This window comes from Scleropages formosus, chromosome 15 (genome assembly GCF_900964775.1).
Source record: "Scleropages formosus chromosome 15, fSclFor1.1, whole genome shotgun sequence".
NCBI lineage: Eukaryota > Metazoa > Chordata > Actinopteri > Osteoglossiformes > Osteoglossidae > Scleropages > Scleropages formosus.
Window position 1 is genome coordinate 10,090,160 of NC_041820.1, and position 22,551 is coordinate 10,112,710.

At 46.4% G+C, this 22,551-nt stretch overlaps 1 protein-coding gene across 1 annotated transcript; it reads left to right on the plus strand.

Annotated features, from left to right (window-relative positions):
• Positions 1-393: 393 nt before the first annotated feature.
• Positions 394-22,504, plus strand: smyd2a (SET and MYND domain containing 2a). Its single transcript, XM_029258267.1, has 12 exons — positions 394-566; positions 7,987-8,050; positions 9,818-9,928; positions 11,710-11,770; positions 14,911-15,035; positions 17,311-17,378; positions 18,635-18,737; positions 19,553-19,663; positions 19,841-19,961; positions 20,603-20,777; positions 21,544-21,652; positions 21,773-22,504. The coding sequence occupies exons 1-12, from the start codon at positions 394-396 to the stop codon at positions 21,854-21,856; spliced, it is 1,305 nt and encodes a 434-aa protein (XP_029114100.1). The 3' UTR covers positions 21,857-22,504.
• The last annotated feature ends 47 nt before the right edge of the window (positions 22,505-22,551 follow it).

Genomic DNA, 22,551 nt, shown 5'->3' on the forward strand with positions numbered 1-22,551 from the left:
CCTTTTGCATGCTCTGTTGTCCCACATTTCACTTGAATGCACGCAGCAGGAGGACACGTTGAAAACTTCACGCGGTAGCGCCCAGGAACGTGCTCCACGCGCAAACAATGCGGCAGAGCCACGCTGCAGAAGAGTGCGCAGTGCCGCGGTGCCCGGTGAGCGGCGGGCTCTAGGACCGCGCGGACCCCGCCGCCCTGCCGTACTACAGCGCACCGGCCGAAGCGACCATTTATGTAGTTTACAATGAAGGGGAAGCGGCTTCCTCCGGCGCTCCAAGGATCCAACTAACTGAGCGAACGCAAGAGAGACGCCTTTTCTCCCGCTCTCCTGGCCTGTGCGCTGTCGGGGCGCTCAGTCGGGCGACTGTTGTGCTGCTGAAGGCAGCCGCCGGAGATGAAGACGGACGGGATCGAGGGGACGGAGCGCTTCCTGAGCCCCGGAAAGGGGAGAGGGCTGCGCGCTCTCAAGCACTTCAAAGTTGGAGAGCTCGTGTTCACGTGCCCGGCCTACGCGTACGTGCTGACGGTGAACGAGCGGGGCAGCCACTGCGAGTTCTGCTTCACCAGGTCAGTGTGGCCGGCGGCGGCGGCGGCCGGGCAGGCGGGCGGGCTCCTCGACCCCACACACCCGCTTCCAGGCAGTCAGTGCGCTGCGTCTTCGGGTTTCTATCCCGAGGGGCTCGGGCTCAGGCTCAGGTTCAGGGGAGCAGCGAGTTCGCACGCGGCGCACGACAGCAGCATTGCAAAGCGCCGCCCGGTCGGCACGTGCGTACTTTCCCGAGCGCTCGAGTCGCGCTTATTCGCGGGGTTAACTTGGCGGGAGTGGGGTGTGAGGTGCGCGCGCGGGTACGGTGACGTTAAGTTCGTGCGGTGGATGAGGTGAACCGGCAGTGCACGTGAGCGCGCGGGCTGTACAAGAGGTCAGAGGTCATCACGTCTTTAGTTTTATTTAGGATCATTTCTTCTTGTGAGGTTTGCTTGGTCGATGAAAAGAGAACAGTAGTAATAATTATTATTACTTTTTACAAAGTGTAACTTAATACCAATAGGAGTTAATCGGAAAAGTATTATAATTCTTAATGGAACACAAGTGAAAGAAAAAGTGTTCCCTGAGTAAACGTACGTGAAAATATTTTAAAAAAATCGCTTTCTTAAAGACTTAATATGAACTACTGTGTGTGTTACAAAATGTTGCAGCGTCGGGTGTGTGATTGTTGTTCAGTTCGAACTGTGTGTTCCCACTTGACTTGTGTGTGTTACTTGCTCCTGAGCAGCTGAACACACAACACGTGGGCTGAGTGTGTGTGTGTGTGTGTGTGTGTGTGTGGTGAAACCCTCTCCAACCACCTGGACTCGGCACCAAAATGGAGCCAAGGCAACCTAGTAGAGTGTTAGTAACTTTACACTGATTTACTGTGTACATGCGTATCGGTTCGGCGTAAGTATCTTGAACAAGGGCACGTCCGGAGCGGGATTCGAACCCGGGACCCTTCGGCAGGCATGACTAGGACTCTCCTTGCTGTCCCTTTACACATCATGTACGTGTATTCATGTAGCTGATGCTTTTCTCCAAGTGCAGCGATGATTATGTAGTATTCGTCTGACGCCTTTTACCAGGATGATTTACACTGCTGGATACACTGCAGTAAACCCCCTAAAGAACATGCAGCCAGACTGAGCAAGGATCAAACCCGTGTCCAACGGCACTGTCCCGTTGCTGTGCGAAACCAATAACCGACTAGTTGGATTAGTCAGCGGAATAAATGTGCGGGTATAGGTGACGCAACATAGAGGCTCTTTTTGTCTAACCAGTCCCCTTAGTCCCCTAATGTAACATGACTAAAAGGAGAATGAAATGAACGCCACCATCTCTACCAAACGGGATTTAAAAGCACCGCTCCAAATGCGCCACGGCAGGGTGAGGAGGTCAGCGTCACCTGGTCTCCGAGCACAAGGCATTCTGGGAAAGGCGCCGTGCGTTTTTTGGGTCGTTGCCGAGGACGGTATAATGAAGCAGTCCGGGTTTGTGTGTCGTTCACCTTCAGCAGGACTGCACTTCACCGCAGTGTGGAATATAGGGGGGGGCGGACCCTAGCCTGGCAACACAGGAGGGCATAAGGCAGGAGGAGGAGGGGACACACCCAGGACGGGACGCCAGTCCATCGCAAGGCAACCCAAGTGGGACTCGAACCCCAGACCCACCGGAGAGCAGGACCCGATCCAACCCGCTGCGCCACCGCACCCATATTAAACGGAGGTTTACGACTGATCTTTAACCGTTTTTGTCAGTGAGCCCTAAATCGTACCAAGGCCTACTTTCCACCCACCTTTCTCTCTCGCTCTGTTTTATAAGGTGCGTTTCCTGGAGTTCTTATGCAGAACATCACCAAGGGTATCAATGGACACCTGAACCGATCAACTGATAGCAGAACGAGGATGGAGATGAGCTCGTGCCGTGCGAATGTGCGAGTTCTCCCCTTGAGTAACCCGTAACGGTGGGGTTTCGAGAAACAAACATTCTCTGGAACACTGCAGAGGAATCATCAAAAGCGGTGTGTCAGAGACTTGATAACCGGCAGAGAAATCGAACAGAAGGCTTGACTGCCCGAACGTAAAATCTTATCAGCAGACTTCCTGGTCATCAAAATTATGATGAAAATCTATTAACGTCTACAGATGGTGACTCAAGTCCTCGGTTCTGTGTTCATACATGGGTTTGAATCCCCTCTACATCTCTGTGGTGTTTGCATGTTCTTTGTTTTCATGTGGGTTTCCTCCAGGTGCTCTGGTTTCCTCGCACAGCTCAAAGACTGTTTCAGCCTTCTGTATTGTGTGTGTGTGTGTGTGTGTGTGTGTGTGTGTGTGTGTGTGTGTGTGTGTGTGTGTGAGAGAGTGATTGCCCTGTGATATAATGGCAGGGTAAACACAGCCTCACGCCCTCTGCTTCTGGGATAGGCTCCAGGACACCGTGACCCTGCATTGGTCCAAGTAGTTACTATTGATAATGAATTAATTAAATGTGTATTTATTTCTTGAGTAGATAATGGCATGTTTGCAGCAAGTGTCATTTACTCTAAATGTAACAAGGAAATGCGGTACAGTTGTTCATAAAATAACGTGTGATGTCACCAGTTAGTGGGAGCAATCTGTTGTGCTAAAGGAAATCTCTCCTCAGCACGTGTTGAACGAGGGACAGGACGCGTTTGCGTCTCATCGGGGTTCGAGACAGCTGCATTGCAGAGGCTCCGTCCTTCCTCGAGGAGCATCTTGCGCCACACAGAAGCAGCGCTTCTTTCGTTAGGCGCGGTCGTGACGTAGAATTTCCGCTCTTGGCTGAGAAGAATTCCGTCTGTGGAATATGAATATTTATTAGGGCAGCTAAAGGTATATTTAAAGGTGCTTTGTGAAAGAATCTGAAGACGATTAATAGCAGCGACTTTCACGTGACGGCGTTGCAGGGAGCAAACGAGTAGCTCCTCGGTTGGTCAGAAGGATGCTGCAGTGGCGCATCTCTGCCTCCCTGTCCTCCAAGGTGTGCGAGGACTTCGGAGCGGAAGCGCTCGGGGGTGGGCTGATCCAAAAAAGTGTGGGGTGAAGGTGCGTTTGCCAAGCAGAGTCGAGTCGAGGCCTTTACTCTGCTGAACCTTCAGCGTTTCTTCGGCGCCTGACTTCCTTTCTCCTTTCATCTCTGTGCCACGGAAGTGTTTTGTCGCTTTTTTGTCACAGTTGAAGTTACAGTCAGTAGCACTGGTGCCTCAGCTTCTGGACCGCGGGTTCGAATCTGGCTGCCTGTAGAGTTTACGTGTTCTGTTTGCGTTACTTTCCTCCGGGTGCTCTGGTTTCCTCCCACAGTCCAAAGACACGTGTTTCAGGTGAACTCGTGACTTTAAATGACCCGTGGTGTGAGTATCTGTGTGTGAGTGTGAATGAGTGTGTGTGGTTGCCAGTTCATCACAGGGCAGTCTGTTCAAGGTATGTTCTGCCTCACCCCCTTCGCTTCTAGAATAGGCTCTGGACCACCACAACCCTGGAGTGGACAAGCGGTGAAAGATAATGGACGTTGAAGAGGCAGTATTTTTTTTTTTTTTTTGTGATTTCATGAAACACTCCTTGCTGAACTGTCAGGAAATACCTCATAAATAGTGTAAAGCAATTTATTTATCATCCAGTGTAATTTGCTAAATTATTATAGCTGTGTTCTGGTGTCAAAAGTTGCAAAGCACTTATTTTCAGATGGCGTCAGGTCTTACTTTTGACCTCTTGGTTAAACCATGAACGGGTAGGTGCTCATATTTTCCACCCCATCCTGCATTTGAGTGCGGTGCCTTATTCACTGAACTTACTCGGTGTCATCCATCTACCAAAAATTACATTAATTTCTGCAGACCCGTCGTTTCTTAGGCTGCTGCTGTAAAATATGTTCTCATTGATATTATTAAACATCTCAGTCCAGGTTCAAGCCCTTGATATTTATTGATTGTTTTATGCAACCTTGTTTATTGCACAGTGTAATATTTGCTGTTGAGAGCTCTCTTCTTATGAATGATGATGGTGGGGAAATTGAAGAAAATGATCTCTTCTGAATTAGTTTACAATTTGTGTCTCCGGGGCAATTTCTGGGATCTTTATATATGAAACGCATCGAAAACGATAGGAGTAAATTGATACAGATATCATCTTTCGTTGCGTATCTCGTAAAAGGTGCGTCTCCGACTCTCATTCCGACTCATTTGCGTTTAACGGGCCTTGCGACAGAGGAGGCAGGAAAGGTGAGGCGCTCGGCTCTCGGCATCTTTTTTTAGGGTCGTGCAGGGGGAATAACAGCGGGGGAAAGAGGGGAACCGGGAACTGGTAGAGTGGGACGGTGCTTTGGGGTTGTGGTCGGGGCTGGGGTCATGGCTGGGACCAGGGTCATGGCTGTCTCAGGTTGTTCTCTCTCTCTCTCTCTCTCTCTCTCTCTCTCTCTCTCTCTCTCTCTCTCTCTCTCTCTCTCTGTCTCTGTCTCTGTCTCTGTCTCGTCTCTGTCTCGTCTCGTCTCGTCTCCCCACTGGCGGGTCCGGGATGGGAGAAATAGAGGTTGCAACTAGCCCCGGCTGCGACTGGCTTACCCCGGACTCCGCCCCCCTCCCTGCCCTCCTCGGCCTATTTTAACATAACCTGGTGTTGATCATCTTTGAGATGTGCGATCTGCCACATCGGGTGGATTTGAAAAGAAATTCAATACCTCGCCACCCCGCTGCCGACGAGAGGATCACGTTACGAACAGGCCAGCGGCTCGCTCGGTGCCTGCCTACATTGTGTGCTGTTCGTGCGGGTAAAAATACCAGGTTTTCCAGAGTACGAGTACCCCTTTTCTCACCGACTGGTTCAAACTTGTTTTTCTTTGTAAGCGCTCAGAGTGCCATTGCTCACTTTCTGCAGAATTCTGCTTTGGTTGCATTCGGGAAATGGCATAAAATATCACTTGCATTTCTCTCCAACCCGGGGTCATTAAATGAGTAATTAACGGTGACCTTGACGGGATGCTGAAGCTCTCGCTGGAAACCCTGGGGCAGCTGCTAGCCCAGTGGTTGCGGTTAGAGCTGCTGCCTTGGACCCAAAGGTCACAGGTTTGAATCCCACGTTCAGCTGTAGTGCCCTGGAGCAAGGTATTTACCCTGAATTGCTCCAGGTAAATTACCCAGCTGCATAAATGGGTGAATAATTGTAAGCAGTTTAATATTGCAAGTCACTTTTTTGCTTTTCTCCAAAGAAACATGATTTTCCAGTTTATACAGTTGGGTAGTTTTTGTACCTTGATCAAGGGTACTGCAGCAGGAGGTGGGATTTAAACCTGTGTTCTTCGAGCGCAGGGCAGCAGCAGTTTGCTGTATTGCTGACAGTATGTTTGTTAATTTTCCCTATTTTTATTAACCACTTCTCACATACAGGGATTCGGTGGTCTGAAGCCTATTCTGGAAGCGTAGGGCATGAGGTAGGGTACACCCTGGATGGGATGCCAGTCCGTCACAAGGCGGTCACACACACTCATTCACTCATCCATGGACACACGCACTAAGGGCAACTTGGAGCTTCCAGTTCACCTGAAACACAGACTTTGAACAGCGGGAGGAAACCAGAGCACTTGGAGGAAATTCTGCACGGACCAAGTGAGATTTGAGCAAAGCGCCCCTGCCACAGCCCAGAAGCTGCCTTATTTCTGTTACATGTATAACTCAGAATTTAGGCTCTGTGATGGCTTGTGCGTCTACATTTTGACTTCAGTTCACCAAACCCAAATTGGACAAGTAGTTGTGGAAAATAGATGCATGAACAGTACTGCATATCAAAATGATGTGCTACTCTTTACCCTTTTAAATTTAAGGGCATTTAAACAATTTTTCAGGTTAATGGAAATTATGGTTCTGGTTGCTTAATACATTTTTTTTTTTTTTTTTTTTTTTTTTTTTTTTTTTTTAAATGAATAGACTGCAGCAAATCTCCTTAAAGCATTTTTTTTGGGTTGATTGAAGTCATCGAGCGGAATTAACCTGAATTAATGTAGCGCAGCGATGATTATAAATGTAAGTAAAAGTGACATTGTTAAGTAAGAGTGACATCTTCTGTAATTTCCTTGTAGGTAAGAATGTGTCCATCCTCAGGAGTTTCATAAATTAGATTAAGATTTAAAGAATTATTATTGGAATTGGAAGTGTACTTAAGCAGGATCTGCTGAAGTAGGACATAATTAAAGACGCCTTGTATTGCCCTCAATATCCTGGCTTAGCTCGTTTCATTTGGGTTCGTTTCACCTCGGCAGACGGGATGTCGAATGCGCTCGCTCACACACACACACACACCATGGCTCCCTTTTTAAACGCAGTATGTAGGACAAAGTGCCGGTGCCTTCGGTACGTGGCCTACCTGCAGAGAAGTTCTCCTAAGGAGTGTACCTGCATCAGCGTTCTCTTGACATCCTTCACATTTGGTTTTGTGGTACTTTTGCCCCTTATAATTTCCAGTCCTACTTCTCGTACTGTATGGTTTGTTCGGGATGTGTCTCATAGTAATTACTATTTCCTCGTGTGGCTCTTAAAGATGTTTCTGTGCGCTGGTCCAGGTGGCGAAGTGGTTAGCGTTGCTGCGTTGCTGCTTTGCAGTTGAAAGATCCGCTTTTCGAATCTCATCTTCTGCTGTAATAAACAAGGTATTTAGCCTCAATCCATATAATAACAAAAATTACCCGGCTGTATACCATCATAAGTTACTTTGGCGAATGTTGTTGTCTAGATTAGTAAATGATTGTTTTTAGATTAGTTTTTTAAAATACTGTCCAAAGAACAAGAACGCAAACAAATACTGTATTTATTAATGCAGGTTAAATAAAACATACAATCTGAGGATTTGGTCTGAATCACTTTATATGCTGGACCCTAGAGATCTTGTTAACTGGACACTCAACCAGCAGAATGTCCCATTTGGTGCTAAACCGCTAAAGTAAAACTATTCTTTTCAATGTACCCTTTAGAGGCAGAAATATGTTTTTCCTCTTAACATCCCAAAGTACATTTGGTACAAAAGAGACAGGGTGGCTCAGCCTGGGCCGCGTTTTCAAATGTGGGTTTGAATTGTGCTCATGCTGTCCCTGTGTTCTCCTGGTGCTCTGGTTTCCTCCCACAGGCCGAATAAATGTGCTTCAGGGGAATTGTTGACTTTAAATTGCCTTTATTTTGTGTGTGTGTGTGTGTGTGTGTGTGTGTGTGTGTGTGTGTGTGTGTGTGTGAGAGAGAGAGAGAGGGAGAAAGACTGCCTGCCCACCCACCCTGCAATGAACTGGCATCCCCTCCAGGGTATATCCAGCCTCACGCCCTATGCATCCAGGATTGGCTTCAGACCACTGTGATGCTGCACCGAACAAGTGATTCTTAATAAAAGATTAATTAAATGTCCAACTTAATTGATCGAGTGCACTGTTTTCCCACAATGCTTTTCCTCTGGTGCCCCACAGGAAGGAGGGCCTTTCCAAGTGTGGCAAGTGTAAGCAAGCGTTCTACTGTAATGTCGACTGCCAGGTAAGAGGGCCGATGCTCGCAAAAGGGCCGCTGGGAAATGGTACGCGGAAAACAGTCCAGAGTAAACATGACACTGATTTTACATCCTATAGCAGGTTCAAATCTTAAGTGGGCAGCCATTCCCATAAGAGCTGCTTCTCTAAAGCACAGCAGCGAGCACAGTTTATCTTTAGCACAACAAACATAAACAAATGTAAAACAGTCAAATTTTTCTGCTGTTACACTATAAAGGTGTGAGAAATTCAAAGTGTCCAGTCTGGATTTATTCCGTTTGTGGAGCCGTGCTAAGTACGTTTTCTACTCCTGTAATTTCTGTGATATAAATAAGATTATATATTTATATAGTGTTTTTTTTTAAATGGGAAAACAAATACAAGTTGTCTTGCTTGAAAGGCTCTGAACTACAGAACTGAATCGTCCAGCTTGGTCTCTCCCCCCCCCCCCCCCCCCCCAGCTCCAGGTTGTCCTGTATTCAGAGTTGGGAGGGGTTTTTGTGTAGGAGGACAAAGGCAGGGTAGCCACATCTGGGATTTGGGACTGTTGCATTTATGAATTAAAATATAACAAACACGGAGCGGGGGAGGGAGGGGCACAAATGAAACAAATCACTGCTGTTCAAAATGCTTCTGTAACCGGAAAAAATATTTTTCACTGAAAGTCAATTTTGACAAGCAAACAAAGTTCTAACGTGATGCTGAACTTAAAATGATTTGTATGAAGTTCTGTATAATTCTCTTGCACACAGTAAATTAACATTAGGCTGTTCTGTATGTTTGTCCCCAGCAGGACCCAGTTCTGAACTGTTCTGTCATGGGGGGTAGTGGTTCGTAAACTCATAATAGGTGGGCCCGCCTACTGTTTTGTCCCTGTCAGGGACAGCTGGTAGCACAGTGGTTAGAGCTGCTGCCTTTGGACCCAAATGTCGCTGGTTCGATTCCCACCTTCGGCTGTAGTGCCCTTGAGCAAGGTACTTGCCCTAAATTGGTCCAGTAAAATTACCCATCTGTATAAATGGGTAAATAATTGTGAGCATCTTATCATTCTAAGTCGCTTTATGAATAAGTGTAGGTAGTCACATTATGAAAGATTGTACTGGGGGGTGAGAAGGACAGTCGGAGAGGGGGGTAATGCCAACCCCAGCCCCCCATAGCGCCGGCCCTGATCCGCAGCCAGAATCGCTGCTGTGATGGACCCTGGCACACTTAGAAGACTTGCATGGATTAGAGAGGCACTAATGCACTTTCGATATGCCAGTAAATGTCACAGGTAAACGATCCCGCAAGCGGCCGAAGGGGCAAATCCACATACAGCTCAATAAAATAATATTTCACTGTAACATATTCACGTATCCTTTTCCACGCTGGCATTTGGAGTCGAGCAACAAACCCTGCAATGGTGAGAATATCCACTGTGGCACAGGCTTTAGGTGCTATCCTGTGCTAAAAATTGAGCTCGATGCATCTTGTGGTCTCTTGCTGTTGCTATGACGATCCATTGTATAGCGCTGGGGATAAATTTCTGTCTCCTTGCCAAGATGCAGGATTTTGTATGTTATCTTATTTTCTGTTGCCAGCAAGGCAGCACCGATACGCTCGCGGCGCTACTTGCGTCCGTACCCCAGCGGCCTCGATGGCATGCGAGAGTTAATCGCGTCAGCCGCCAAGAAGGGGATAGTGTACTTGTGGGCAGCCCGTCTGAGTGGAACCGACGTTGTGCCCCTTTCGGTGCGGATGACTCCATCACGTGCTCCCTTCCTTTCTTCCACAGAAGGGAGACTGGCCCATGCACAAGCTGGAATGCTCGGCTATGTGTGCCTTCAGGGAAGACTGGAGCCCGTCGGAGACCGTCAGGCTGGCCGCCAGAATCATTACGAAGCAGGTGGGGATGGGGGCGATGGAGGTGGGGATGGGGGCGATGGGGGTGATGGGGGTGGGCGAGGCAACTCGATGACTTGGCGGACGGCTGGCTCGCTGGCTGGTTGGCCAGCTTGGCCATTGCCAGATGAGATCAATGAAATGGAAAGTATCTTAGCAGGTGGCAGGGTGCGAAACTTCTGTGTATATAATATCAAGTCTCCAAAAAGGATTTTGTGTGTGTGTGTGTGTGTGTGTGTGTGTGTGTGTGCGCTCTGGTGAGTTGGTGCCCATCCCTACCGGTGCTTACTTTCCCTTCACTCCAAAGGCAGTGACTTTTTTTTTTTTTTTTGTTCCATCATCCATTAAAATTAGCAGCGAGTCACAAGAACTGAGAGTGGAACATAGATGTTATTTTTATTTAATTTTTTTTTTTTTTTTTTAAAAAAAAACCTTGTTGATGTATCACATTACGTTGTTTGGATGATGTGCTCAAAGTTAAGTGGAAAAAGCTCATTACATCAGAGGAAGTCAGATTATTTCCTGCAATTTCAAAAAAGCTGCAAAGCAGGCTGGGAACGCAGGTACGACGCTTGTAGCGAGTCCGTCGCACAGCGAGGCTGCATTAGCGGTGGAAATGTACTAGTCAGTAGGGTTTGTTGCATGGCCCCCCCCTCGACAAGTTCTATTGCTGATGCTCAGGGTTACAGTAAAACTGGCGCCTCCTTGTACACCAGGGTGCAGAACAAATGCACACTATGGTACACTACGGTACGCTACAGTACCGGTCGGAAGCGTGAGGACACCTGGGCTACCTGGACAATACCTGCACGGGACAAACCGGACAGAAGAGCGAAAGCAAGTCGACCCACGAGCGTCCTGCATCTCTGGGAATTACTGCTGCAGAAGAGCTGGCGGGACATGTGGCCTCATTTACATTTATGTAGCGGTTAGAGCTGCTGCCTTTGGATCCAAAGGTCGCAGGTTCGAATCCCACCTCCGGCTGTAGTACCCTTGAGCAAGGTGCTCGCCCTAAATTGCTCCAGTAGAATTACCCAGCTGTATAAACGAGTAAATAATTGTAAGTGGCTTGGAAGGGATTAATGTAAATGTAATGTTGTCTTTAAGAGCCTTGCTGCGTAGTTACAGCGACGTTCGCAGGCTTTGTTTGCTCGCTAAGGGGTACGACATCCGTCCACCCCGTGAGCAAACTGCCGCTTTGATGTTCTATTTTTACAGTTGTTATAACAGCACGTGTGTATGTACTCCTGCATTTATTCGCTTTTTTTTTTTTTTTTTTTTTTTTTTTTTTTTTTTACAGTTGGTGAATGTAGTTTTTTTTTTAATGATGGCAAAATCGAAAATGTCCCCTTAAGAAGAATACAGAAGCAGAAATGGAGTTCAGTTGGATGAAATAACAGAGCTGTTGTTTATTCCTTCCTGGTAATTTAATGCTGGACAGCGCGAGTGGAGAAATGAGAAAGAAAACTGCTCCTCTAATCATTTTATTACATATTTATCCGAGCCACAGTTCTGACCTGCTTTTGACCTTCTTGCGTTTCGTTTAATTATGCATTTATTTTCCTGCTTTTTGCATGAAACCGCTTTGCGAACTTAATTCCTGCGAATTTTCCAGGGGGGGAGACGATAACCTTGCAGGTTACGGCCAGCATTGATGCCTTGGGCGGCACCTTCGGCGGCTCTGCTTCGCCCGGAAAACGCAAAGGCGCAGAGCGGAGAAAGCGGGCAGAGTTCTTTGTGTTTGCGAAATGTAAGTTAATAAACATATTGCGTGTGTCTTTCCAGAAAACGCAGACGGAGCGGACCGCGTCGGAAAGGTTGCTGGCCTTGAGGGAGTTTGAAGCGCGTAAGTGTGGTACCGGCGGAGCGCGGCGCAGGGCCAGCGCCGTGCACGGGGGACTCGCCGTGAGTCATTCCTCTGCCTCGGGGCTCTGAGTCAGCGGTCCAAATGCGTCTTTTTGGCTCCGCTCAATCCATTACACACAACAGATAAACAAAAGGAGTAATTTGACTATAAACAATGATATGTGATTTGAGTGATACGCCCTCGCCGGTAGGTTTAAATTTATCTCCGTAGGCAGAAAGTCAACGTGGCAGCGCGGTGCTCATTTTGTCCGTGTTCAGTAGAAGGGGGAAGAGCTGTCGGGGAATTTTTCCAGGCCACGCGTGGCTGGTGTCGGGTCCTGCGCTCGGGAAGGTGTGGGATCCGCTAATAAACCGATTTTAAAGGAAAGGCTCAAGATGTTGGGGGGAGGAGGAGGGAGGGAGGGAGGGAGGGATCGTATGCAGCAGATGCCGTTTGCCAACCTGCAGACAACGGGAGAAAAGTGCAACTGAAAACCAGACACAAGAGGCGCTGTGTGAATAATGACAGCTTTGACCCACATGTGTCCAGTGGAAGCTGCAGAAAACACATCTCCAGTCAGAAGTTTGAGTGCACCTTTGCAATGCCTGTATGGGAGTAACTGGACAGAAGAGTGAAAGCAAAGCAACATCAAGCGCGCTACGTTCGGGCCGTGGTTGCCCAGTGGGTACAGCCGGTGTCTCACGGTGCCCTCGGTAGTACGGTTGGTTGTGGGTTTCATCCCCGTTCGGTCCGCGTGCGGTTTTCCTGTGCGTGTGTTGGCTTCCTCTGGGTGCTCTGGCTTCCTCCCACGGTCCTAAGACGTGTTTCAGGTGAACCAAAGACTCTAAAGCACCCCTAGTGTGTGTGTGTGTGTTAGATTGCTGTGCTGTAGAAATGGATTCGAAACTAGGGAGTTTAGCAGGCCTAGCTTTTCATTTGGGTGGGGTGGACATGCTAAATTAATAACTGCAAATGCACATCTCTGGGAATCGATGCAGAAGCGCTGAGAAGACATGACACCTCATTTCCTGCTCAGACTCGTTCACCTAATATCTCATTACTTGTTTCTCGTAAGTGAAGTCACAATTGTTATGGGAATTTTTGTCATTTTCTTTTCTAGGCCCATGGGCCTAAGGTTAAGAACCCTGGACCTAGATGTTAGTTTGGCGAGTGAGAAGTGAAACGAAATGCGTTCAGTATGTAAGGGGACGTAGCACACGATCCCCGTGCAAGTAACGCGAAGCAGGGAAACGCTTAGTTTGCTCGTCTTGTGCACGGTGAGAACCGCAGGAGGCGGCGCTGCGGCGTCACTCGTCTTGTGTGCCCGGCGAGGAAGCTCGCTTCACACTGCTCGACAGTGCAGAGACTTCTGCCTTTGTTTTATATACACACACACACACACACACACACACACACACACACACACACACACACACACAGAGCTGCGGTCACCTCGCATTGCTCTGCAAACGGGCTCTGATCACGTCAGGCTGTCAGGAGAGGCGGACGGAGGCACAGCTACTTTTCGAATTTAGTGTCAGTCCCTTTCGAGGTTCACTAGCGCAACGCCTGCCAGCAGCTTGCGGGTTCGAAAGAAATGGCACTCGACGGACACCATTCCCTCGTGTGCCCCTCCGCCAACTCGTACCGTTGTGGGGCGCAGCAGGTGGCGTAGTAGTTAGGAGTGTCGCCTTAAAATCAGAGGACCGGGGGGTTCAAATCCCTGCCTCTTGTAATACCTTTGAGCTGGGTACTTAAAACTGATTTGATACAGTAAAAATTACAATTGTATAAATGAGTAAGTCTGTATAAGTAGCTTAATACTGTAAATCATTTGAGTAAAACCATTAAGTAAGTAAATGTAAAGAAATGAATGTAAATGAATGTGCACGTGCAGTTAGTCCCCCCTTATCCATGGGGGATATGTTCAAGACCCCCAGCAGATGCCTGAAACAGTGGATAGTACCGAACCCTATATATACTACGTTTTTTACTATACGGAAGAAGAAATAAAACTAAGGACCAATGCCCAGGTCCTCATAAGTATAGATTTTTTTTTTTTTTTTTTTTTAAGAAAAAAATGATTACTTGAACACAGCCACGACACCCCGACAGCTGACCTGATAACCCAGACAACTACTAAGTGACAAACAGGTGGGTAGCATATACAGCGTGGATACTCTGGACAAAAGGATGATGCACGTCCCGGTCGGGTTGGCGTGAGATTTCATCACGGCGCTCAGAACAGCGCACAATTTAAATCTTACGACCGCTAGTAACTGAAATCACGGAAATCGAACCCGCGGATAAGGGGGGACCGCTGTATCCGTTTTTCCACTTCTACTCTGACATTCTTCCCATTTTTTCGTTGTATTTTATAATTTTTAATTGCACTACTTCTGGTACTGTACATATCCTAAGCACTTATTATAAGACTTGGACCCCTACACAGTATATTTCCACGTGGCTGTTAATATTGATGTTTCTGTACACTGACAGCAGGTGCTGTAGTGGCTAAAAGTTGCTAAACCAGGTTTGAATCCCACCTCGATGCATTAAAAGTTACCCAGCTGTGTAAACAGGTAAATCGCTGTATGTGGCTTAGCACTGCAAGTCTCTTAGGAGGAACGTGTCGGCTAAACGGACGGAGACTAGCACTAGCTGTAATTGTACTGAAAGCTGCGTGGTAGGCTCACCCCGCAGGCTGTGGGAGTGGGCTGATGCCACTCAGACGTGTCATTTGGGCCCAGATGAGACCAGCTCGAGCGAAGCGTGTAGGAACCTCCAGCCTTTCGCTCTCCGGGGCACAGTGTTACAGCAGATGGACTTCAGCGTCCTTCCCTCGAACTGCCAGGTGGCTTAACATAAAGACATGCAATAACTAGCCCTGGAAGATGGTTTTTAACTCCAGTCCAGAGTGATGTTTCCACACAAGTAAATATGGGTTATTAATAAGTTTACACCAAAAAAAAGCAGTTTTTGCGCATTTTGGCTTTGCTGCCCCTGCTCGTGCCTCCTTCAGAGTTCAAGTGCTGTTCTGCGACGGGTAGCCACGTTACACGCGTGGGATGCTGCGCCAGCCGGCATCCTCTCCACGGGGGGTCGGCTTGACCGCGCCGGTCCACCATTTGCCCTCACAGATCTCGACAAGCTGGACAATGAGAAAAAGGAGATGAACCAGACGGACATAGCGGCTCTCCACCACTTCTACTCCAAGCACCTGGACTTCCCCGACAACGAGGCCCTCACCGTGCTCTTCGCCCAGGTGAGGAGCAGCCACGGTCATTCCCGTCTTCAGTTATACGGGGCTTTTTCTCATCACGTCTTACTCGGAGTCTGGACTGAAAGGCTGGACGCTGTGGAACAGACTGCTTTAAGAGCAGTTTTTGACCAAAGCACAGCGTATTACGACGACATGAATGTGGACGTGTCACGATGTTCAACGTACAAAATATTGAATGCGGAAATGTGGGACGTAGGCCATAACAAGCACTGCAGATTTAAATGGAATTAAAAAGCTGAATAAATGGAAAGAAGAGGCCAGGAACTGGATTTTGAATATGAAAGATTGATTTAAGTATCCTTGAAAATACAATTTTAATACATGCATTAGTATGTACTGATAAATTACACTTTTTTAAAAAAAATATAAAGTATTTGCTTGGGATGGCATTTTACCTGATAATCATAAATGGCCACATGATAAATATATCTTGGAATTTTTAGCTAAATCCACAATTTTGTTACATGGCTCAAAACCTGTAAAATATGTCCTCTTTAAATATTATGTTTCTGGAAAGTTTGTAAAATTATGCAAATTGAAAATAATGAAATCTAATTTTATATTTGACTGTTCTAGACAGATTAATTGGAACAAGCACCGCCAAAAGCAAAACGTCGTGACTGTAATTATTCTAATAATATACTGCTTTTCAGAGTAATTTAACTAACATGGTGCGTTAACAAAATTTCTATAATGTAATATGAAACGGGGCAATATGATGGTGCAGAGGGTAGCAATAGTGCCTCAAAGCTCCTGGGCTGTGGGTTCAGATCGGTCTTTGTGGAGATTGCATGTTGTTCTCGTCTTCATATAGGGTTCCTCCAGGTGCTCTGGTTTCCTCCCACAGTCCAAAGATGGGCGTTTCAGTTGTGTTGGTAAATCTAAATAGTTCTCTGTGTTTGAGACAGAGAGATTACCTTCTGATGGATTGGTAACCTCTTCAGGGTGTACCTGCTATGCTTCTGGGATAGGCTCCAGACCACTGTGAGTCTGTCCTGGCCAAGCATTTGCATTACATTTATTAATGGGGTGGCCCAGGTGGCACAGCCAGTAGCGCTGCTGTCGTGCGAGAGAATGTGGGTTCAATCCCCGCTCAGCCTGTGTGGAGTTTACGTATTCTCTCTGTGTCTGCATGGGTTTCCTCCGGGTGCTCCGGTTTCTTCCCACACTCCAAAGACATACTGTTCAGGTTCACCCATAGTGTGTGAGTGACAGAGAGAGTGTGTGTTTTCCACTGATACATGGATGAGTGACCCAGTGTAAGTAGTGTATCTAGCAGTGTAAGTCACCACGGTGAATAAGGTGTGTGGGCTCATAACACTACATAGAGTTCATTGGAAGTTGCTTTGGAGAAAAGTGTCTGCTAAATAAATGTAAATGTAATTTAGCTGATGCATTTTTCGAAAGCGACTTACAATGCTAAGGTATTTATAATTAATTAACCATTTATACAGCTGGGTAATTTTACTGAAGTAATTCAGGGTAAGTACCTTGCTCAGGGCTACTACACGTGGAGGTGGGAATCAAACCCACAACCTTTGGGTCTAGATACGGAATGTGATTGAAGGTTTCTTCCGATAGACAGCAGGGCAAGTAATATTACAGAGTCTGTACTAAAGTATGAACGTATAAAGGACACAAAGGACACTGAGCTGTTTCTTCACTTTCTATGTATAATAATGTCTGTGGGAAGAAAGGATTGGTCCAAATTAGTTTGCATGCCAAATAGTCACATCTTTGTTTGAAGAGTCTCTCTCTGGAATTTGAGCGATGAGGACACACCATTTCTTACAATAAAGGCCTTTCTTCCCTTGAAAACTCCCCTCTGGAGTGCGAAGTGGAAGCAACCGGTGTTACGTGCGCTGTGGTTCCTTCCCCCTCTCCTGCGTCACGCTGCCGCCGTTACGTCCCGGTGCTCCACGTGGAACCACGCACGCACTTTTTGCCGAAGTGACGCAAAAGTCACCGGAGGGGTCGGCGGATGTCCTCCAGCTGCTCCTGTTAAACGACTTGGCAGCAGGTTAGAAGTGCTGTCTTGCACTCAAAGGACCAAGGTTAGAGTAAAAGTGCTTCCCCTGAACTGATGTAGTAAAAATTACCCAGCTCTGTCGACGGATAAATCAGCGCAATACATATATATAAATGCATTGCCTACATAAAGAACAATAATGAATTGCAAATGTGCCTGTGAATATTTGTCTATGGTTTCTACTGGATTACACACTGAGCACTGTATGATCTGTTTGGTTCTCCTCAGGTCAACTGCAATGGGTTCACCATCGAAGACGAGGAGCTCTCTCACCTGGGTTCTGCCGTCTTCCCAGAGTAAGGAGGACGTCCGGCAAAGATTCCAGTCGCCCCACATGTTTCAGGGACTAGGTTCGCTGCTCAGATACCCATGTTCTCTTCTCTTCATACTTCACGCACGGGACTGGATCACACAACGAGACCTGTGATTTTGATTTCATATCTCAATGAGGTGGCGGTGACTGAATTTCATTAATTTCAGTCATATATTATACACGCTCGTTTTGTAATAAAGTACATACTGAAAAGCTAAGGGTATGAATGTGGTTTAAACTAAAATCCAATCCACTGAACATGATAATTCAAAAATGATATGATACCAAATATTAAAACACTTCAAATGGGTTATTAATGTTTCACATTTCTGTTCTTTCATGAGAATGAGAAACCTAATTAAGTGGCACCTGGAGAGGAAAAATTAAATAAGGTAACCGCATAGAAGGAAAGAAAAAATTGTCTTGTAAAAGAAGTTTTATGATTTTATGCAGCTGTGGTCCTTTAGTCAGAATGATCAGTTTGTAAACTGGGGGAAGTGCATATTTCTTTGTTTTATATTATTCATATGGAATTCATAACTAGTTGCGATATGCTGCGATACCCATTTTCAGATTTGCATCCAGCCGCCTCTGAGACAATAAAATATAATTAATTTTTTTTCGTTTATTCTACATGAAAGCACTAGCAAGCATTCTTGATGCAATTCAAATTGATTCCCCCTTCCCTGTATACTTTCTGGAAGTGAGCGGACTGCTGGCAAAGCCATTTTTGAAGGTAATTTCCAGTGTGGAAGCGCATAATGGAGGGGTAGTAATCGATGTTGTGGTTAGAAGCTGACACAAGCTCTTCCACACACTCTCTGACCTCTGGCAGCTCCTTTCTTTTTCTCTTGACTGCCTTCTGACAAAGTACGAGAAGGTTACTGTGTGTGTGTGTGTGTGTGTGTGTGTGTGTGTGTGTGTGTGTGTGTGTGTGTGTGAGAGAGAGACATGCTGGCTGTGAGATGATGCTGCCGTGTTTACGGAGATGGGCTCCCGTTGTGGGTGATCTGCTGACACCGAGCTCATGCTCACTTGTTCAGCTGTTATGAGTGCACAGGTTTGTTTGTGATGAGCGAGCATCGCTGCGAGGGAACATATTGCTCCTGCCAAGTGTTCTGGAGGCATATGTGCTTTTGACTGATAGTGAGATGTCCCTTCATGGTGCAGCTGTGTTGACAGTGATGCAGCTCTCTGCTAGGAGGAGTAATGTGGCCTGACACACGTTTCCCTCCGCAGCGTCGCCCTGATGAACCACAGCTGTAACCCCAACGTCATCGTTACGTACAAGGGCACCGTGGCCGAGGTGAGGGCCGTCCAGGAGATCAAGCCAGGAGAAGAGGTGAGATGCGCGTTTAGCGGATGACGGCTCTTCCCTCTGACTTTGAGCACATTTGGGCGCGCTGTCCTTTAGCAACGACTCACTGCGCTGCTGCTGTTCTGGTGCCAGTTTCTGTGGGCCGAGTGGGAGGCGTCACACTGACAGAATGAAATAAACATCTCCCACTATGCGTGAGCATTTAAGACATGGGACAGCTGGTAGCGTAATGGTTAAAGCTACTGTCCTTGAATTTAAAGGTCGCAGGTTTGATTCCCACCTCCAGCTGAAGTCCCCTTGAGCAAGGTACTTGCCCTAAATTGCTCCGGTAAAATTACCCAGCTGTATAAATTTTGGTAAATAATTGTAAGTAACTTAACATTATAAGTCGCTTTGGAGAAAAGCATCAGCTAAATGAATAAATGTAACGTAATGCCCCACACACACAGTTCCTCACCCATCCTCATACTAAGACCAGAGTCACCAGTTGACCTGAACTGCATGTCTTTGGACTGTGGGAGGAAACCAGAGCTACCGGGAGAAACCCACACAGACATAGGTAGAACATGCAAACTCCACAGATATTGAGCAGGGACTGAACCCATGTTCTCTCGTACCTCCCAGGTGCTGTGAGGCGGCAGTGCTACTCGCTGCGCCATCGTGCCACACTTATTCGCTTATTACCTGTTGCATTTCAGCATCTTTTGCTTTTAAACTTCGTTTTGCCTTTTTTAGTTCCATAATTTGTATTTAATTTAAAAGAAAAAGCCTTAATGTGGTGACATTTTGAAAGATCTGTGAAGTAACCTGTCAAAGCATGTCCACTGTGCCTCCCACAGATCTTCACAAGTTACATAGACCTCCTGTACCCAACGGAGGACCGGAATGAAAGGTTGACAGACTCGTACTTCTTCACGTGCGAATGTAAGGAGTGCGTCACCAAGTCCAAAGTAAGGAGCTGTGCTGTGAGGTGTGGGAAATACATGGTGAACAACAACACGCAAAGCGATGTGCAGGGGAATATTTAGTCCATTGAACAGTAGTTGAGTGTAGCATGGCGCATACAGGGTTTGTGGTTCCACTGCGGAGGGAGGGTTACCAGCCGCCTTTCCTCTGCTTTCCCCAAGGATAAGGCCAAAATGGAAATTCGGAAACTGAGCACCCCCCCAAAGCCGGAGGAAATCCGAGACATGGTGAAATACGCCAGGAATATCATCGAGGAGTTCCGCAGAGCCAAGCACTACAAGAATATCCTTGTCTGTTCCGAGTTCTCGGTAACATTGAGCTCTTGACCCGAGGCCTGCGCCTTTGTGGAAAAAGCGGCTCGTTACTGGTTGCAAAAGGCAGCATGTCAGATGCCACTGTGGCATTTAACGTTTTAGCTGTACTTCTATCAGCGTCACTTTTCATCCACTCCATCCAATGTGTCTGAGCGTGTGCACTTTGCTGCGGTATTTGTTGATTGTCAGCAGGGTAGAAGGGAGTTTTAGAATTTGTGCTCAGCGGCGAGGCGAAATCCTCTTGTCAAGCCCGTCACACCAAATCCTGCACGATGAGCAGGGTATAAAAGCTGCGATGTGACTCACTCTGCTCATGTCTGGCAGAAATGAAGGTGGGCAAGGTGCGGCGGAAGCACACGATCGCAGCATGATTATGCCAAGTCCGTTCAGATTTTTTTTTGGCTTGCCCTTAAAACAAAAGGACATTTTGGATCTCAGCCTAGGGGCTACATTGATCTTTTCTATTCTTCTGCTTCAAGTTACGAGGCACAAGATGCAGATTTTTTTTTTTTTTTTTTTTTGCTGATTGCGTGAGAGGATCTGTAGGCATGGGCCATAACGAGAGCTTTTGAGCAGTGGGTTCATGTTTGTTCCTTGACTCCGTAGCACCACCTACCGAACTGTTAGAGATCTGTGAGCTGAGCCTGGAGAAGATGGGCACGATTTTCGAGGTGACCAACGTGTACATGCTGCACATGATGTACCAGGCCATGGGCGTGTGCCTCTACATGCAGGACTGGGAAGGAGCCATGAGCTATGGAGAGAAGATCATCAAGCCTTACAGGTGATGTATAGTACGTGTAAAACACTGGTACAATAAGATGGGGAAGAAGTTTTAATTTTAACTGTACTGTTAGGTCTAAAACTTGGATTATTGTTCAAGCATATATACTGAATAAAACAGAAGACATATGCCACTTAGTGTAAGAATCCAGTTCTGATATTAGGTGCTTAGAACCCCACTGGTGTATAACTAAAAATGTGGAAGCTAAATAAAGCGCACGAGTTTATCACAATAGTTATATTTCTTGTAACGTGAGAAATGTGTTTTAGCAGGATGCTTTCATCAGTGTCCATAATAATTTACCCCCCCCCCCCCCCCGTGGAAATTTGCTTAACGATTTCATGAGATATTTCACCAATCCCTTACCTAATGGGGTTATATAAAGGTATAAATCCACATAAATTGTTCAATGAACCATGCACTGGAGGGAATGATTGCATTAATATATGTTAGATTGAGTACACAAATAAGAGCTGCAGTTTCTCTGACGGAGCACAGGCACAATGGGTTATCTGGTTTTGATAGAGAAGTTGCTTTTGAACTGGGAAAACAAGGTGTGTTCTCATATTACTAGATTTACAAATGTCTATGCTGTGTGAATGCAGAATGGTAGATTGCTCTTAAACTGTATGTAAAGCCCCTTTAATTAGAGTGAAGCAGTGTAAAATTAAAGTTTGACAGAATGGACAGTACAGACCACATGAGCTGGGACTGGATGTATAATCGTGTACTTTATAATGGTATTCATCTTTTCCAATCGGTTCAGCATGCACTACCCCGCCTACTCGCTCAACGTGGCTTCAATGTATCTCAAGCTGGGCAGGCTATATTTAGGACTGGGGAAGACATCGCTCGGAGTCAAAGCACTAAAGCAGGTATAAAAAAAAAAAAAAAAAAAAACCTTATGCAATTTGGGGTTGCCTCATGCCAACTCTTGGTGCTGCAAGTAGAAATGCACACACTTGACAGCACTACCTTGGTCTCACTCCCCCCAGGCATTAGCCATTATGGAGGTGGCACATGGGAAGGACCACCATTACCTGGCTGAGATCAAGAGGGAGATCGAGGAACAGAAGTGAGACGTCTAGGAGATTCCCCACCTTAAATGCTTGGTCAAAACACAAAAGCATTAACTTGTCTGTTGAACTCAACTTTTATCTTAGGTGCATTATTTTTACTGTTATGAAAGTGGGTGCAATGAGAAATGAGTAAAGCATGTTTTCATACTTTCTGCAAACTGTATGCTAATGTTAAGGAAACTATTGCTTAAAGTTGTCCTACAGTGGCAACAAATAGGCATGAGCTTTGACCAAGTCTGCTTTTTAATTGATGCATCAACATCCAGCACAAGACCAGTTTACCAGCCTCTATTTTACTGAAGTTTAAGCCTTCCAGCAGCTGTTTACTGTACATGTTTATAATACAGGAATTTGCATGTTGATTTTGTAAAAGGGTAAACTGGTTTGAAATCATGCAAGTTAAGCTTGCTCCAGCTGAGCAGTGGCAAGTGACTTGTCCATACTGCTTATAGCACTATAGAGGGTCTGCTTACACTGCTTACTTACAGAAGGGGAGGTGGTAAACTGCCTCACTGTCCTGTGTTTTGCTTTGTTGCAGTTTTTGTGGTATACAGGGTACTAAGATGGAGTAGCTGTTAATTGTGCATTTAAAGCTCAAGTATTCATGGTGCAGTAATAAAGTAAATAAAAATTTAGATATTTTCTCAATCTTTGTGTAAAGGTGTAGTTACATCATGACTAGCTTCATTAAACCA

What these genes read in the sequence shown, in the direction of transcription:
- smyd2a (XM_029258267.1), top strand. Translation starts at nt 394, where the DNA reads ATGAAGACGGACGGGATCGAGGGGACGGAGCGCTTCCTGAGCCCCGGA. An exon ending in AGATCAAGCCAGGAGAAGAG is followed by an intron (nt 18,738 to 19,552) that starts GTGAGATGCGCG and finishes TGCCTCCCACAG; the next exon opens with ATCTTCACAAGTTACATAGA. An exon ending in CAGAGCCAAGCACTACAAGA is followed by an intron (nt 19,962 to 20,602) that starts ATATCCTTGTCT and finishes ACTCCGTAGCAC; the next exon opens with CACCTACCGAACTGTTAGAG.